This window comes from Mirounga leonina, unplaced genomic scaffold (assembly GCF_011800145.1).
Source record: "Mirounga leonina isolate KUSES-001 unplaced genomic scaffold, KU_Mleo_1.0 Mir_91, whole genome shotgun sequence".
NCBI lineage: Eukaryota > Metazoa > Chordata > Mammalia > Carnivora > Phocidae > Mirounga > Mirounga leonina.
The window spans coordinates 29998170-30018229 of record NW_023270839.1 but is presented as its reverse complement, the minus strand read 5'-3'; the positions used below and the strand labels follow the sequence as shown (position 1 = coordinate 30018229).

At 36.1% G+C, this 20060-nt stretch overlaps 1 protein-coding gene across 2 annotated transcripts in view; it reads right to left on the bottom strand.

The window, feature by feature from the left end:
• The window catches only part of UNC13C (unc-13 homolog C), a 565259-nt gene that overhangs the window by 74994 nt on the left and 470205 nt on the right, over positions 1-20060 (bottom strand). For both annotated transcript variants that reach the window (XM_034993923.1, XM_034993924.1), the window contains 3 exons: positions 18581-18669; positions 12781-12930; positions 7878-8001 (listed from right to left, as the gene is read on the bottom strand). In XM_034993923.1, the coding sequence (XP_034849814.1) occupies positions 7878-8001; positions 12781-12930; positions 18581-18669 (363 nt within the window). The remainder of the gene's footprint in view (positions 1-7877; positions 8002-12780; positions 12931-18580; positions 18670-20060) is intronic.

Here is a 20060-nt window from a genome sequence, read left to right as displayed (position 1 = left end):
ATTAAAAATGCAGAATAAAAAATAACCCAAACAACAACAAAACAGTAGAGTACAAATGTGGGCTGGGGCAATACCCATACAAGTGGAACTCTCAGCACAGGGAGGGTAGCCTGTCATGTGTGAGAGCCATTCACGCTTCATCTGTTTGGATAGAAGAACCATGTACCAGTGTGCCTTCCACCCCACGTAGTAGCCAAGCTGCGTGTTCTTTGCTTTTATGCTGAATTTATAGGTCTTCTATTATATTTCAGAGCCTCCCACCTAGGAAAATTTATACATAAACCAACTCAACTTCCAGATTATACTGACATCATTCCCCTGTTTACCAATTACATGACAGCTAACTGGGGTTATAGAAATGCATTATGTATTGTAGCAGAATCAAGCGTGCATGTATGTTTATATATGTAATTTGGCTTTCCATATGTATATAGGCTATAAAAGATTTTATCACTTGCTGGCAGGAAATCAAGAAAAACATGAATCTTTGCATCGTTGAACACTTTATATATAATTTCATTAAATATGGACTGAGTGTGCATGATTAATGATGCCAGAACATTTGAGTTTGCGTTTATAATTACTCATTATTTGCATCAACTTGTCTTCCTCAGTCACAGAAAAAAATAGTTGCTCCATAACAGGTGCATGCTAGGGCTATTTCTTTTTTTGTTTGACTCAGGATATGTGAACTGAGATACCTGGTACTGTGTATCCACTTGACCACTGTCTAACTTTGCTGCCAAATTATCTTTCTGGTTCCTTTTTATTTCACTATGTAGGATACAATCATGTTCTTTGAATTCACTAAAAGGTGTCTCCTCTATTAACCTCCAAGTGGAAAGGTAATAGATGAAAGTAAAATGGAAAGGAGAAAAATATTCCATATAGCAGTGTTGGATTTATCTTCTTAAACTATAATGTTTTAGGAAAAAAACAGAGTGGGGGTGTTCTATCCTAAATTTATTTCCCTGGTGTTTCACAGTAAAATTAAATTTAAAAATTATGTGTATAGCCCAGATAATGCTGTAAATTAAACTTTCATATTTTTTTTTCAAAAAGTGAAGTTTGCCTGCTACTGACACTATTTAAAATTGATTTGTATAGGCAAGTGTCATTTGAATGATCACTGTTTAGTTACTGTTTACCGAAGACTTTTTCCCAAAATGGATTTAATCATTATCTTAGCTGGATGGAAACCATTCACTTAAAGTACAATTAGATGGGTTACTAAAGGTATAATCAAGGGAGAGAGGAATAGGATGAAACAGGAGGATCCTGAGCTCACTTCATTCCATGGACACACCAAGGAAACAACTACATCTACATAACTAACTCTGTAAACAACCTGAAGACTGGCAGAACAGATCTTCCATAGCTAGTTGAAGAGAGAAGTCCCTATTGAAAAGGGTAGGAGGGGCAGAGACGCAATCAGGAACCAAACACCTGGCATGATTCACTACAAATAGGAGAGACATCACAGGTCAGAGAAGTGAGGAGATCAAACCCCACACTGGGCACCCCTGGCCCTGGGGCCCCACGCTGGCAAGAGAAGTCCCCATAACATCTGGCTTTGAAAATTAGCAAGGCTTAACTCTGGGAGCACTGGAGGGTAATAGGAAACCAAGTCCTTGCTCTTACAGAGGCAGCAGTTTGGAAAGTGCCATGAAGATTGATTGGCTAATTTTAGGTTATATACCAGAGGATCAGTGATCTGCAGGAGATTTCTCTAGAAACAAAAGTGGCAGGTGCAATTTTTCTTGCCCTCCCCAGCCTGAATAGCCAGACACTTAGGGGAATCAATGTTAACACTCTCTATCTACCTTGTAGCAATGCATGTCCCGGCCCAGTGTCCCTCTAGACTGGCTCTTGCCCTCGGAATGGGAGATAACCCCACACACCAGCATGTCCATAGTTCCTGCAGCTGGACCTCTAAATGGCTGTACAAGGAGCTGTCAGAGTCCAATAGTAGACAGCCAGGATGAATGCTGGCTCCACCCAACAGTGAGCTCACAGCAGTCACAGCTCTGCCACAACAGAAGGGTGCACACAGCCCACATAGGGCACAACCCTGGAGCACCTGGCTCTAGTGACCAGAAGAGACTATGCTACAGGGGACCACAGGACCTCTTCTATACAAGGCCACTACTGTCAAGACCAGGAAATGGAGTTGACCTACTTAATACATAAAAACACAAAGTTAGACAAAATGAGGAGACAGAAAAATATGTCCCAAATGAAGAATAAGACAAAATAACAGAAAAAGAGCTAAACTAAACACAATTATTTAATGTGCCTAATAAAGTGTTCAAAGTAATGGTCATAAAGATTCTCACCATATTTGAGAAAAGAATGGATGAACTCAATGAGGATTTCAAAAAGGAAATAGAAAATATAAAGAACAAGTCAGCACTGAAGAATACAATAACTGAGATTAAAAATATACTAGAAGAATGGATTAGCAATCTGGAAGACAAGGTCACAGAAAGCATCCAAACTGAACAGCATAAAGAAAACCTGAGAATAACACCAACAAGAGTAATGTGTGTAAGCCTGATAAATCACAGACCTGTACCCCTGAAACAAACATTATATGTTAATAAAAAAAAAAAGAGTAATAACATGTGAATTTTAAGCATCCCAGAGAGGGAAGGGGGTTCAAAAATTTCCTAATCTGGGGAAGACAACAGACATCCAGGTCCAGGAAGCACAGAAAGCCCCTACCTAACAAGATGAAACCAAGGAAGTACACAACAAGACACACAATAATTAAAATGGCAAAATGTAATGATAAGGAGAGAATCTTAAAGGCATTATGAGAAAAGAAAACAGTTACATACAAAAGAAACACTGTAAGGCTATCAGCTGAATTTTCAACAGAAACTGCAGGCCAGAGTGCTGAAAGGAAAAAATCTACAATGAAAAATATTCTACCTGATAAGGTTATCATTCAGAATGAAAAAGAGATAGTTTCCCAGCAGACAAAAATTAAAGGAGTTTATCACCACAAAACCAGCCTTACAAGAAATGTTGAAGGTTTGAAGAAATGTTAAATTATTTAAGTGGAAATAAAAGGCATAAGTAGAAGAAAATTATGAAAGGAAAAAATTTCACAGGTAAAAGCAAAACTATAGTAAAGGTAGTAGATTAATCACCTATAAAACCAGTATGGAGGTTAAAACATAAGAATAGCAAAATCAATTATATCTACCAAAATAGGTCAAGGGATACACAAAATAAAAAGATTTAAAATATGATATCATTAACAAAAATATGGAGGTGGGAGTAAAAGTTTAATGCTTTTAGAATGTGTTCAAACTTGAGTGATCACCAACTTAACATTTGCGCTGTCTATATATATATATGAACCCAATGGTAACCACACATTAAAACCTATAAGATATACATAAAAAAAAAGAAATTCAAGCATAACACTAACGAAAGCCATTGAACCACAGAGAGCAAAAAAAGAAAGGAACAAAGAAGAACTACAAAAACAACCAGAAAACAACAAACTGGCAGTAAATACATACCTATCAATAAGTACTTTAAAAGTAAATGGACTAAATGCTCCAATCAAATGATACAAGATGACTCAATGGATTAAAAAATTAAAAAAGAACCCATCTATATGCCGCCTGCAAGAAACTCACTTCAGATCTAAAGACACAAAGACTGAAAGAGAAGGGATGGAAAAGATATTCTATGCAATTGGAAGCAAAAAGAAAGCTAGAGTAGCAATACTTATATCAGATGGAATGGACTTTTAAACAAAGACTATACAGCAAGGGTCAAAGGAGGGCATTACATAAAGACAAAAGGATCAATCCAACAAAGGATATAACACTTGTAAATATCCATGCACCCAACACAGGAGCATGGAAATACAGAAAGCAAACATTAACAGTCATGAAATTAACAGTAATGCAATAATAGAAGGGGACTTCAAGAGCCCACTTACATCAATAAATAAATCATCCAGACAGCAAATCAAAGGACAGAGGGGCTTTGAAGAACCTATTAGACCAAATGAATTTAACAGATATATGCCGAACATTCCATCTCAAAACAGCAGATTACACTTTTTTTTTTTAAGTGCACATGGAATATTTTCCAGGACAGATAGATCACATGGTAGGGCACAAAACAAGTTTCAATAAATTTAAGATTGATATCATTATTAAGTATCTTTTCAAACCAAAATAGTATGAAACTAGAAATTAATTACAATTGACAAAAATGGAAAAAAAAAAACCATGAATGCTAAAAACATGCTACTTAACAACCAATTTGTCAACAGAGAAATCAAAGAGGAAGTAAAACAATACATGGGAACAAATGAAAATGGAAATATAACAGTCCAAAATTTTTGAGATATAAGAATAGTAGTTCTAAGTTTATAGCAATATAAGACTACATCAAGAAACAAAGATAATCTCAAGTAAACGATCTAACATTATACCTGAAGGAACTAGAAAAAGAACAAAGCCCAAAGTTAAGTAGGAATGAAATAATAAATATCAGAGTAGAAATAAATGAAATAGACTAAAAATTAGAAATAATCATTAAAACCAAGATCTAATTCATTAGAAGGATAAACAAAATTGATAACATTTTTAGCCAGACTCATCAAGAGAGGGCTCAAATAAAATCAGAAATGAAGGAAGAGACATAACAAACACTATGGAAATATAAAGGATTATGAGAATACTGTGAAAAAGTACATGCCCACAAATTGAACAACCTAGAAAAAAATGGATAAATTCCTAGAAACATCCAATCTTCCAAAACTGAGTCAGGAGGAAATAGAAAATTTGAACAGACTAATTACTAGTAATGAAATTGAATCAGTAATCAAAAAACTCCCAACAATCAAAAGTCCAGGATTAGATGTCTTTACAGATGAATTCAACAAACATTTAAAGAAGAGTTAATACTTATTCTTCTCAAAGTATTCCAAAAAATAGAAGAGGAAAGAAAACTTCCAAATCCATTCTATGAAGCCAGCATTACCCTGACACCAAAACCAGATAAAGACACTCCAAAAAAAAAAAAAAAAGAGAGAGAACCATAAGCCAATATCCCTGACAAACATGGATGTAAAAATCCTCAGCTAAATGTTAGCAAACTGAATTCAACAATACATTAGAAAATCACCACAATCAGGGGTGCCTGGTTGACTCAGTTGGTTAAATGTTGGACTCTTGGTTTTGGCTCAGGTCATGAGATCAAGCCCCACAACAGGCTCCACGCTCACTGGAGAGTCTGCTTGAGATTCTCTCCCTCTCTCTCTCAAATAAATAAATAATCTTTTTAAAAAATCACCAAAATCAAGTGGGGTTTATTCCAGAGATCCAAGGAAGTGTTTAACATTTGCAAATCAATCGATTGATACATCTCATTAACGGGGAAGGATAAAAACCATGTAGTCATCTCAATAGATAGAGAAAAAGCATTCGACAAAATACAACATAATAAAGGCCATATATGAAAAACCCACAGCTAACAGCATTCTCAGTGGGGAAAAAATAAAAGCTTTTCCTTTATGATCAGGAACAAGATGAGAATTTCTATTCTCACCACTTTTATTCAATACAGCACTGGAAGACCTGGCTTCACAACTGGATAAGAAAAAGAAAGAAAAGACACCCAAATTGGTGAGGAAGAAGTACAACTGTCACTTTTTTGCAGATGACATGATACTATATATGGAAAAACCTAAGGACTCCACCAAAAAACTATTAGAACTGATAAATGAATGCAGTAAAGTTACAGAATACAAAATTAATATGCAGAAATCTGTTACATTTCTATACACTAATAATGAAGTAGCAAAAAGAGAAATCAAGAAAACAATTCCATTTACAATTGCACCAAAGGAATAGAATACCTAGGAATAAATTTAACCAAAGAGGTGAAAGACTTACATTCTGAAGATGGCATAAACAAATGAAAAAATACACCATGCTCATGGATTTGAACAACTAATATCATTAAAATGTCCGTACTACCCAAGGAAGTCTATAGATTCAATGAAATCCCTATCAAAATACTAATAGCATTTTTCACAAAACTAGAACAAATAATCCCGAAATTTGTATGGAAGACTCGAATGGTCAAAGCAATCTTGAGAAAGAAAAAGTTTGAGGTATCACAATCCCAGATTTTAAGATATACTACCAAGTCATAGTAATTAAAACAGTATAGCACTGGCATAAAAACAGACACACAGATAAACAGAACAGAATGGCAATACCAGAAATAAATCCATGCTTATATGGTCAATTAATTTACATCCAAAGAGGCAAGAGTGTACAATGGGGAAAAGACAGTCTCTTCAATAAATGGTGTTGGGAAAACTGGACAGCTACATGCAAAGGAATAAAATTGGGCCACTTTCTTACACCATAAACAAAAATAAATTCAAAATGGATTAAAGACAGAAATGTAAGACCTGCATCCATAAAACTCCTAAAAGAGAATAGGCAGTAATCTCTTCGGTATTGGCCTTAGCAACATATTTACAGATCTTTCTCTTTAGGCAAGGGGGACAACAAAAATAAACTACTGGGACTATACTATAATAAAATGCTTTGAACACCAATGCAAATCAACAAAATGCAAAGGCAACCTACTGAATGGGAGAAGCTATTTGCAAATGATATATCTGTTAAGGGGGTAATACCCAAAACATATGAAGAACTTACACAGCTTAACACCAAACAACCTCAAAACAACAAAATAACCCCATATAACCTGATTAAAAAATGGTCAGCATGTACTGAATGGATCACTGGGTGTTATATGCAAACAATGAATCATGGAACACTGCATCAAAAACTAATGATGTACTGTATGGTGATTAGCATAATAAAATAAAATTAAATTTAAAAAAATGGTCAGAGGAATTGAATAGACATTTTTCCAAAGAAGACCTACAGATGGCCAAGAGACACATGAAAAGATGTTCTACATCACTAATCATCAGGGAAATGCAAATTACAACCAGAATGAAATATCACCTCACTCCAGTCACGATGACTAGAATCAAAAAGACAAGAAATAAGAAGTATTGGTGAGGATGTGGAGAAAAGGGAATCATCATGCACTTGATTTTCCTTGGTAGGAATGTAAATTGGTGGAACCGCTGTGGAAAACAGTACGGCATTTCCTCAAAAAATTAAAAATAGATATACCATATGATTCAGTAGTTTTACTGCTGAGTATTTACCCAAAGAATATGAAAGCACTAATTCAAGAAGATATATGCACCTCTATATTTATTGCAGCATTATTTACAATAGCCAAGATATGGAAGCAGCCTGTGTCCACCAATAGATGAATGGATAAAGAAGATGGGGTGTGTGTGTGTGTGTGTGTGTGTGTATACATACACATAATGGGATATTATTCAGTCATAAAAAGAATGAGATCTTGCCATTTGTGACAACATGAATGGACCTTCTGGGTATTATGCCCAGTGAAATAAGTCAGACAGAAAAGGACAAATACCATATGATTTCACTTATACCTGGAATCTAAAAACCAACAAAGTGGTGTTTGCCAGAGAGGAGGTGGGTGGGAGAATGGGCAAAATATGTGAAGGGGATGAAGAGGTACAAACTTCCAGTTATGAAATAAATAAATCATGGAGATGAAAAGTACAGCACAGGAAACCATCAATAATATTTTAATAACCTATTTATATGTTAGTAGATGGTGACTACATTTATTGTGGTGAGCATTAAATAAAGTATAGAATTGTCAAATCACTGTTGTTCACCTGAAACTAACATTGTATGTCAACTACACTTCAAAAATAAAAAAATTAAAATTAAAACAAAAAGTTTAATCAAATCTTCATTTTAAATACTTACTGTTTGATCTGTCAGAGGAGGGAGAACAATTTGTTTTTCTATTCTGTTAAGAACTAGCTTCCATAACTCCTTCAAAACTCGCTTTAGGACTGTTTTCTCACAGATTTTTGCTGAGAGACTTAATCTGAAATAAAATAAGACATATAATCACTTACAAGCCCATATCAGGGTATCAGCTTATTTAATTGATCAGAAATTATTTTTCAATACTGAGATTTAAATATATGAATAGGCCTTTATAATTTTCAAATGCTAAATTTCATTTATTGAACAAAATACATAATATTAAAGATATGTTTCAACACATATTTGACAATTTGCTATTTGGTAGAAAATGTATTCAGGGTATCTCTCGCCTTAAATTGTTTCCTAAATTGATATCAAGGCCCCCAAAGTATGTGATTTTCATCCACATTCCTAACTTGTATTTACTACACATCCCATATTCATGATGCAGGCCAAACACCAAAGAAACACACTTTTATCATTACCTGGCACTGCTCCAACATAAAAAAGATGCATATAATTTTACTCAAGAGCCAAAATTTACCAGCTTTATTTTTCAGTTTTATTGATAAACAATTAACATATAACATTGTGTAAGTTTAGGTGTATAACGTAATGATTTGATATGCATATATATTGCAAAATGATTACCACAGTAAGTTAACATCCACTACCTCAGACAGTTAACAGTTCTTGTAAGATCTATTCTACCCTCTGGAATTTTAAAATATACTATAAAATATTGTTAATATAGTCACCATGCTATACATTACATTCCTAGGACTTACTTATCTTGTAACTGGAAGTTTGTACCTTTTGACCACTTTTACCCATTCTCCCCATCCCCCTTCAACCTCTGGCAACTACCAATCTGTTTGTTCTGTTTCTCTAAGTTCAGGTTTGAAGATAGATACCAAATTTACCAACTTTAATAGATTTAAATTTGTATTTCTTACAAATTCTTCTTAGGGTGAGAATGATGATAACATTGTCTATTTTTATATAATGCCTTCCTTTAAAAACCTCTTCTGCAGATCTTTTTTGTTTATTACTATATCCATTTTATAAATCAAAAACAGTTCTGAGAAGTTAGGGAACTTGTCCAAGGAAGTGAAGTTAGTAAGTGAGGGCTGAAAAATTCTCCGAATCCAGTGTGTCGTCCAATGCCCCCTTGCTGCCCTGGACAAAAAGGTTACTGTATGAAGGCCCAAGAGTCTGTGAACTCAGTGCTGCAATAGACATTTACTGAATGTGCTGTAATAGGACACTGAACTTTTTGAGGTGCCTTTAGTAAAAGCTAATCAAACCTGTTTCACAGAAGGCCTCTGGATAGCCTCATTAACTCCCTATAGTGCTGCCAAGTACTCTGTATGCTTTTGGACTCAGAAATTACAACTTGAATTCTGGTTCTAATAGAGACAGAATTGATTATTTTAAATTTATGTAATTAATCTCTAAAGGCATGTAACACGTGAAAGGCAAAGGGAAAGATTTCCCAAATACACCTTTATGGAGAATTATTTCTCTTAACACTACTATATGCAGATCCCTAGTATATGAAAATGAAGGAGAGCAACTTTGGATGAAAAGGAAAGTCAGCGCCCCTGTGCACAGCTATGGAATGTGTAGTCCCGCTCTTTTGGAGACCACTTTGGAGGGCAGAGCCACGATATGGACGTAGGGTAGCAACCCACAGACGTATCATGGCTGCAAGACAGGACCTAACCTCAGAGACATTCCTAGGGTAATTTGAGACAAAACAAATCTGCCACTTTTGTAGCGGACGTGTCCTTTCCGTTTTCAAAAGGTCTGAGTTGAAGAATTGACCTTGTTTTTATGGTCCGCTCACATACTTGGCATGCCAACTAACTCAGCTGTGCCTGGAAATGAATGAATAGGTATAAAATCCTTGACATGTTTGCAACTCTGCATGGGATTTTTGCCAGATGGAAAAAGAGTTTACAGTTTGTTTTATAGAGTGGGGAGGTCTTGGTGAAGAAACTGAGACACAAGGAAATAAGATGTTTTATTTAGAGAGCCTATACATTTGTAACATAACACGATTTCTTTTTTTTTTTCAATTTTTTTTATTCTTATGTTAATCCCCTATATTACATTATTAGTTTTAGATGTAGTGTTCCATGATTCATTGTTTGTGCATAACACCCAGTGCTCCATGCAGAATGTACCCTCCTCAATACCCATCACCAGGCTAACCCATCCTCCCACCCACCTCCCCTCTAGAACCCTCAGCTTGTTTTTCAGAGTCCATCGTCTCTCATGGTTTGTCTCCCCCTCCGATTTCCCCCCTTCATTCTTCCCCTCCTGCTACCTTCTTCTTCTTCTTCTTTTTTTTCTTAACATATATTGCATTATTTGTTCATAACACGATTTCTAAGGGGATTTTTCTCAAAGCTACCTTGAAGACTCCCAGCCCTCTATTACTCATTTTAAATACATGGCATTTGAAAATTGTCTGGTTAATTGGTCTGTGGTCAACCAACCTAGATAACTCCGTTTCCAAAATATAGGCTTTTCAGCTTGCCTTACACAGTTGGTTAACTCTGACAAATTCCTGTTTGTTCATTTAAAATGGACAATAGAGGGCTGGGAGTCTTCAAGGTAGCTGTCATACAGTTGATCAGATTTTCATGAAAACCATATCCAGCTGTTCAATCCCCACCTCCCAGAATGTCTGTCCCTCATTTCTATACCTCTCAGTCCTATCCACCTGGAAAGATCTAACCTAAATGGAATATCTGATGGTCTGAACAAGGAATTAATAACTTAATACCTTATTGTGTTTATTGGTGTACCTTATTTTTCCTTTTTGCCTCCCTGAGAACAGAATTAATACCTGACTTTTAATGGCTTTATGGTTACACATTTTTTTATTAACCCTGAGAATTTCTGCAACTCTTCATGCCTCATGTCTCTTTCTAAAAATTTTAAATCTTTCACAAATTTTTAAAGCTCATAGATTTTTTTGTATCATTATATACTGTCCCTTTCTACTAAGAATTAGAAAAAATTATACAGATGGTATAATGATGTATAATTATAAGTAGAAAATTAATAGAAATAAAATAAAAATAGAAATTAAAATAATTTAAATATGCTGAAAAAGGCGTCCACTGACTTTATGTATTTGCCCCATTTCAAAGATGGTGAAATGGATTCAAGGTCTCTCAACTAGTAGTTGACAGTATTAGGATAACTTAGAACTTTCTGTATGTTCTACAATGTTTGGCTACAGTATATACAAAAATAAAGTTTTGCTAATGATAAATGACATGTCTCCAAACTGCTGGCTGGAGGTCAAAAACCAGAAGGCATTCTTCCAGTAGGAGTTTTAAGAGAATCGGGACTGCTTTGTCCTGCTCTCCATTCACTATCACACTCATGACAAAATGGTGGTGTTTATGTGATTCGATTCCATACTGGCCAGAGAAAAGAGCCATCTAATATGATAAAAACATCAAGGGGTTGTGTAGGAAATTAGATGGTAAAAGTCTACAATAAGAAACTAAAGAAGATGGGCGCCTGGGTGGCTCAGTTGGTTAAGTGACTGCCTTCGGCTCAGGTCATGATCCTGGAGTCCCGGGATCGAGTCCCGCATCGGGCTCCCTGCTCGGCAGGGGGTCTGCTTCTCCCTCCTCCCTCTCATGCTCTCTGTCTCTCATTCTCTCTCTCTCAAATAAATAAATAAAATCTTTAGTTTCTTTCTTTCTTTTTTTTTTTAAAGAAGAAATGAAGAAGGCTTTCTGACTTTCTTCCTTTTCTTCTACATCACTTGCCTACCTCCCTCCTGCTAAGCTATCTCCTAGATATTTCCTCATAAAGGACAGAAAATAAGACCTAATTTGTCTACCAAATACTAAAGTTAAAGTTATAAGAACATTAGTCTTGCTTATGCAGTAAGACTACAAGGAAAGGGAAAGGGAATTAAAATGTAAGTTATAGAATAGGTCCTCCCTACTAATTCTTGCTTTGTTGTCTTTATCTTTAAAGAAAGGTATTGTGTCCTTATTTATCTTGGTCCCTTTGGTATTAATTAATTTGCTGCAACAATACTGACTGAGGTGACATATGCAAACTACCAGGTATAACACTGGTCCCTTGGTAGGCTTTCAGAATTATTTTTTACTTTTCTACCTTCAGTTTGGTGCTAGGTATCACTATTTAAGAAATCATGTCTCCGGTTGTTTTACATCAATGGTTCCCAATTGTGGACACATCTTAAAATATAGGTGCCTCGATTCTACTCCAAACTTACAAAATTAGAACTACTAAGAGTAGGGACTTAGCAGAAGCCTTAAAAAAACAAGACTTTTTGGTTAAGAACACTGTCTTAGTTGGTCACAAAGGCCTCCATTCCCACCACTGTGAGACCATCATCACCATGGACTCAGGGATTTTGACTCACTGTGTCATCACTACCGTGGGCCTAGAATAAAGTTTGATAAAGATAGGTGCTCAGTAAATTACTGAAGGTTGAGTCAGGCAGTCTACTTGCCTCTGAGCTGAAGTAATTCTAGTCATATTTGTGCTATTCTCTTCTTCGGGTTTCTGACATGGAATCAGACATTCTGGGCTCAACCCAGACTTTTTTGATGTTTTGATGCAAAACAGTGTCTTATCTGAGGAGCATCAAATCTTAATACTCTTTCCCTTCAGAACACCAAACTCCTTAGTTACCAATATTTATTTCCTCTCCATTTTTCCTTTCCTGCATAAAGTCATTCCTGCTTTTTTCCCATCTGGTAATGAACTACAAGTCTTTTCCTTTTTAATTAATATATTTCTGTAGAAACCTTTTTAAAGCTGTCTTTTTCCTTAAACCCGTATCAATCAAATTTAGGGTAATGGTTAAAGAGACACTAGGTAGAAAACTTACGTTTTGTCCAAGAAGTCCATGAGGGGTCTTAATACAATCTCTGCATCCATTGCCGTGCTGTTCTTATTAGATGCAGTATTTCCATTTGTTCTCATTTGGTTTAATTCAAAACTCATCTGTTTTATACATTCTTCAATGATAAGCTGGAAACTAAAAATAAGAAATATAAATTCTGAAATAAAAGCAAGCAGTTATGACTCTTTTGTCTGTGTCTGTTTAATTCAACTCTGAGGAGTTTGGTCTGTTTCAAATGGTGTGAATTCCCTTGCTCAATAGTCTTCAAACCTCTTGTTCAGCTGCAAAAAATTTTGTTGTGATGAAAGCTTACTTGGGACCCATATATGTAAGGCAGATAAAAGTAACGGTCTTCAGGTTGAATTAATTTGAGTGGGGGTTCATTTGGCTCCATCTCTCCAGGTAACAGCTGAGATGTTCCTTTGAGCATTGTTTGGAAAAATGACTGTTCCTGAAAGACTCTTGGCATGTGGGTACACCTTCTTCACTTGGCATCTGGGACTCCATACCCTCTTGGCTTTCCTCTAATCTCATTGGCTATGCTCCTTTCTCAATTACCTGATCTCTCATAATTGGAGTAGGGTGGCCAGACTTAGCAAATAAAAAGACAGGATACCCAGGTAATTTAAATTTCAGATAGTGAATTATTTTTTAGTACAAGTATGCCCCATGCAATATTTCAGACATATGTATACTAAACATATCCATTGTTTATTGATATTCAAATTTAATTGTGTATATCCTATATTTTAGCTGGCAACTCTACATTGTAATCCTCTATGCTTGATCACTGGATCACTCCATTTCTCCATCAAATAGAGCTTTTTTGGCAGTCGTATCTAGTTTCATGGCTTTCACACCATCAATATACTGGTAATTCCAATACACATCAGCAGACCTGACTTCTAGTGTGAGCTCCATGCCTCCGAAAACTTTCCACTTAGAAGTCTAATGAGTTTCTCTCATACGCAATATCCATTAGCAAATCCTTATAAAGTATCCTAAATATTAGTGTTCTTAGAATTCTCTGAGGATACTCTTATTTCTTGGCCACTATTATGTTCCCTCCTCCATGAAATTTCTCATGGGTCTCTTGACCTCACTTATTTCAGGCATATGCGAAATGTGAGGTCCTTAGAGAAGTCTTTTTGAACACTCAACCTGAAATGACATTTCTATCATTCTCCATTCCCTTGCAGTTTTTTTTCTTAATTGCACTATTATTCTATATAGATAAAAATTATTCTATTATTATTATTATTTTTTAAAGATTTTATTTATTTATTTGACAGAGAGAGAGACAGCGAGAGAGGGAACACAAGCAGGGGGGGTGGGAGAGGGAGAAGCAGGCTTCCCACTGGGCAGAGAGCCCGATGTGGGGCTCGATCCCAGGACCCTGGGATCATGACCCGAGCTGAAGGCAGACGCTTAATGACTGAGCCACCCAGGTGCCCCTTATTATTATTATTATTAACACACTGCATACTCTTTATTTCCTGTTGCCCCAACTAGAATGTAAGTTTCATGAGAGCAGGGAATTTTTTTTTTTTTTTTTTTTAGTGCTATATATTCACACCATGGAACAAGATGCACAAAGAGGTTGCTCAAGAAAAAAATGATGGAATGTATCAAGGACTCTCCTCCTTCCACCCACTTTTATTACCTTACCACTCTAAGAATTTAAATAACTCTGTGAAGAGTAATTGTTCATATTATTTTTCATCCTTTATATCCCTTATGAAAGTAACTGGCACAAAGTAAGACATTTAAATAATGGAGACTCATCATCACCACCATTCCTCTATTTTGTCTGTCACTTTCATGTTTCCAACACATGAAAGAGTAATCATAACAGATATACAGGCAGGCAAGAAAAAAAACATTTAGGAGAATGGGGATAAATGAAAGCTTGGAAAATGGTCCTGTCACTGGAATGGTGATGATTAGAAGAGTCCATCTTAAAAAGTATTGCAATCAAGTCTGTGCCTTTCTTCTTCTTTCTCCACACACAAAGGTTATAGGGTTCATATTATTTGAGAAGTATCCAACTGTACTAATTCCTAAAATTTTATATAGAAGTTTAGGAATTTTCACTATACAGTGCTTCCATTATTAATTAAGTAGAAAGAATATAAATATTTATCAATGCATGCATGCATTCTACAAATATTTAAAAAATACTATGTGCCTCTTTCAGACTCAGGTCCAAAGGAACCCAGATGTCTGAACATTTGGCTTTTATCTGGCTAGACCTGCCTTTGGACTTTTGTCAGGTAGTGGTTATGGAGGAAAGTAGTGGTGGGCATGGTGGAGAAGGTGAGAAAGTTAAGTGATGAAGGTGGTGGTGTGTGTATTTAGTGAGGGTAGAGGTGGTAAATACTTGGGGCAATAGAAAAGAAAGGTACATAATCTTGGAAAATTTGCACTAGTTGATTACCACTGGGTCATCAGTGATCCTGCTGACTATAATAATAATCACCTTCGAAATAGTGACTTTCTTTTGCACTGATTCTCAAATCATTGTATTAGGGTGGAGGACAGACTGAGCAGAAGGTATGACAGTCATGTTACAAAAATGTTTAAACGAGTTCTCCTACAATAGACCCATATGGTGAACTCCCACCAGAAGCCAGCTGTGTGTGAGATCGGGCATATGGAAGAAGGGTTATCAGTGTATCAGAGATAATGACATTTTATCTTAGCATTGATCCAGAGTGAACCAACACCTTCATTTCACCTAAAATATTTTTGTCTCTATTAATTTTTGGTAAATTTGTCCAAAATATTTTTTTCTCTATCCATTTTTTGGTTGGAAAAGTCTTTAGTAATCAGCTTGAATAAAAGTGGTACCGGTTAATGGCGATGGATTTTCTGAGCACTTATGAAGCCAAATACTAACAGGAGAATTCCTAGGAAAAGTTCCTGAATTCTTTACTTAACCCAGCTAGCCACTGGTACCAAAGGCATCATTAAAAGAAATGTAGTAAACCAAAAGCCAAAGCCCACAGTGTAAGCACAAACCGAAGTGGCACAAGTTTTGAAAAATAAAAGAACATCTTTAAGATATCACTGAAATGACATCACTTAGTTTCAGTCACAAGTGGGTTCCCTGAGAGCGTGTCAAGAACCCATGAACCGGGGCGCCTGGGTGGCTCAGTCGTTAAGTGTCTGCCTTCGGCTCAGGTCATGGTCCCAGGGTCCTGGGATCGAGCCCTACATCGGGCTCCCTGCTCGGCGGGAAGCCTGCTTCTCCCTCTCCCACTCCCCCTGCTTGTGGTCCCTCTCTCTGTGTGTCTCTGTCAAATAAATAGAATCTTTAAAAAAAAAAAAAAGAAGAAGAAGAAGAACCCACGAACCCAGGCTTCAGTTGCGTGGTTTGGCTCTGCGCGGGCTCTACTGTGATGTGAAATCATCCTCCCAGCTCCATATACTAGAATCATTTAATTGTGGGTTTTAAGAACACCAGATAAAATAGATTTGGGACAATTAAATACACCCTTAATTTTAAAGCTCTAAAACTGCTAATTAAGACTCTAAAGAGGGGAGATTCAGACTAAAATGACCTAGTTTGACTTCACAGCATGGTCACCCTGATCATTATAGACTTCCCACCCACACCGTGTGTGTGTGTGATGTAGATCTGGTTGGTTGTGTGAGAAATAAATTCATACCAACAGATATATAATAATCATTCTTTTTATAAGGAAAGCATGACATGTGGGTGGTTTATCCCAATAATCCTAGCCCTAATTGCACAAAATATTAAATTCTTTCCTATATTTAAAAAAATAATGAAGCAATAGTACTGAGTAACCAGGAGTTTCAGTATCTAGGTTAAAATAGTTGGCTTCAGATGAACAAAATACTTCCAGTACCCTTCTAAGAGCACTACTCCTTATTTCATAACTGAAGTTTGCTCAAGTTTTTTAAATCATAACTCATATTTCAGCCTTTGTAACCTGAATTCCACCCCCATCAAACAAAACAGAACAAAATAAAATTTTAAAAAAGTATTTATTCATAAGGATGACTTGGCTATTTACAGAAAGTAATTTGAATATACTTTTTTATTTCTCTTCTGATCACTATTCTGTTTAGTCATCTTATTTCCCATGAGGTTCTGAACACCCCTTGCTCTCCCCAACACCTTTTTATTTTCCCTGACTTGGCCAAATAACCTCTATTTTTGCCTTCTCAGCTGAAGGCAACAGTCTTTTGCTAACCACATATTAATTCACGACTCCAATGAAGAGAGGTAAGCCTAAACTGGCTGACCAAAGGCCCCCATCAACTAAGTGTCACTCAAGTAAGTCAGAGCCAATGAGCTCCAACGTCTCTGGGACAATGTCTACAATTCCAACTCCAGGTAAACAGAACCTTCAAATTGCTTATTAATATCTGGGCCAAGTAAGCAGAATCATCCAGGTCAGCTAACAAAACGCAACAGAGGCAGGGCAATCACCTGCGCTCAACACAGCAAGGCTGTCTCTTGCTCAGCACCTGTGAAGGTGGGCTGTATAAAGACGATGGACATACCCCTGATAATAAGGAGAAGGCCAATATGGGATTTTTCTTTACTTTGCATCAATGCTATATTTGAAAAAATTATATGAGGCTTTTAGTGTCTTTTTCTTTTCAATCTTTCTGATATAAAAGTAGCATATCTAATCAATAAATGTTTATTAAGCATGTATCTTTCCAAAACCCAATAATAAGTGATGAGTGGGGTTCAAAGAGATGGCTAGCCTTCACCATTAGAGCAATTTTTATAGTGTCATTTGAGAACTGAACACAATAAGTCAACATTTATTGAACCAATATTTAAAGCAAATTCTGTATGAAGTTAATGAACCTCTTCGAAAATGTGTTTGCTTTTCTATTTTACCATTTTTTATGATAATATAATGGCCTTTTCCTATAGGACCAAAGTGAAATTTATCCAGGATGAATTGTTCTTTCTTTAGAGCCACACTATAGACAGTTAATTTTTTAAAAGTAAGAAAAAAATTTGCCAGTACTCTCCCATAGAGTAATTACATTATGATTCCTAAGCCCTAAAACCTAAAATCCTGACTTAATTAGGTTATGGGGTTGGATTCAGTTGTTTAGAAGTGCAACTACAGTGATATAAATGGCGTAAATGCAGCTCAGTCTTCTTTTGTACGTAAAGGTTTTCTCCCTGCCTTTCTCCCTCCCTCCCTTCCTTCAGCAGCCAATTGCCAAGCTCTAAACACTAGAATTTCAAGTAGGAATGAGATATGTGGTTTCTGCACTTAAGAAGTATGCCAGGAGGGGCGCCTGGGTGGCTCAGTTGGTTAAGCGACTGCCTTCGGCTCAGGTCATGATCCTGGAGTCCGGGATCGAGTCCCGCATCGGGCTCCCTGCTCAGCGGGGAGTCTGCTTCTCCCTCTGACCCTCCCCCCTCTCATGTGCTTTCTCTCTCTCATTCTCTCTCTCAAATAAATAAATAAAATCTTAAAAAAAAAAAAAAAAAAAAAGAAGTATGCCAGGAAAGTCAGGGAGACAGGCAAGTAAACCAGAACTTAAAGCATAGTGTTGTACATGCTACCCAACTAAAGGATTACACAGAGTTCTGGGGAACATGTAGCAAGATATCATGGTTAAATTGAGGGGTCATGAAAGATTGTTCAGATGAGATAATGCTTGGATTGATTACTGAAGTTAAATGGATGTAGCCAGTCAGAGGAGAGAAACAGCATTGAAGGCATGATTACTATTAGGGGAAACCTAACCCAGTTGGCTAATAACTACTTAGGTCACTTACCTTTCACCATAAGTGATGCTGAGCTCATCCAGAACCCTGTTGAGTTTAACTTGAAGTTCTTTTAGAATAGTACTAGCTTCAGGATCTAGCTGCAGAGAGACCATAAACAGTATTACTCTGGAGTTCTAAGCAAGCATGCTTTTGTTTCTCTTACAAGCATTTTGCTTATTACAAGGCAAACTTCAAACAACAGAACATACATACCCTCTTTCCTTTCCTTTTTTTAAAATCTTTGAATTCAAGTGCAAAATTTAGGAAATCCTAAATATATATGAAATATCTATCTATCTATCTATATATAGATAGATAGATATATATTGATCGAAATGCATGGCATGCATACAAATAAGAGCTACATAGCAAAGCCTTTGTTGGTTACAGCAATGGGATGCAAGGCATGACAAGATAACCTCCGAAACACGGTCACTTCATAACTTTGAAAATATATCATGTTATACACATTAGTGAATATACATGTTGCTTCAAAATGTACTTCAATCTTTAATATCCCTGTAAACACCTAGGTCCATTAAAATTTAAAAAACAGTAAGAAAAATTAATTTTGAGTGTTCCATTGTAGCTTATTTGAAGGTATTTTTATATTTGTCTAACTATGGAATTAAAAGAATAGGAAAGGGGCGCCTGGGTGGCTCAGTTGGTTAAGCGACTGCCTTCGGCTCAGGTCATGATCCTGGAGTCCCGGGATCGAGTCCCGCATCGGGATCCCTGCTCAGCGAGGAGCCTGCTTCTCCCTCTGACCCTCCCCCACTCATGTACTCTCTCTCTCTCATTCTCGCTCTCTCAAAATAAATAAATCTTTAAAAAATAAATAAATAAAAGAATAGGAAAAATAAATTATCCAAGTACTCCAATGTTTTCCTGAGATTATGTAGATCTGACTTCTCTTCCTCGATGCCAGTTTGCAGCTCAGAGTTCAAGAGCCAATGTTTCTCATTTTATTTTCATTTTTATTTAAGTATTCAAATATTTATAGTTTGAAGTTAAGCTATTGAGCAAATTTAGGGTCAAAAGAAAAAAATAATTAAATCAAGATAACATATTTGAAGCTTACTTTTCCAATGCAAACTTTAAAAGTCAACTATTCTTTTTACTTGGTTTTAGTTCTTAAAATGTTAACTATTACAGAAAACCCATACTATAACATAAACATAAACAAATATATCAACCTATTAACTGACAAAATTTTTTTTGTAATTAAAGTTCAGGACCAACACAAACTTTACCAGCACTTTAGAAACTTACTCTGTTCATTATGTTTTTTGCAAACTAATTGTCAAAAAAGAATGACTTGTAATAGATGTATTGTCTCAAGTTGATAGGAATTCATGTAAAGCAATCTAGAATATTCTCTGAAATTTAAGTCATCCTTCCTTTGAATCTTTAGAAATTGTTTTCCTGACATTAATACCTATAATTCTTACACAAGCTGATCTACTATTGAAAAACAGGGATAAGGGGC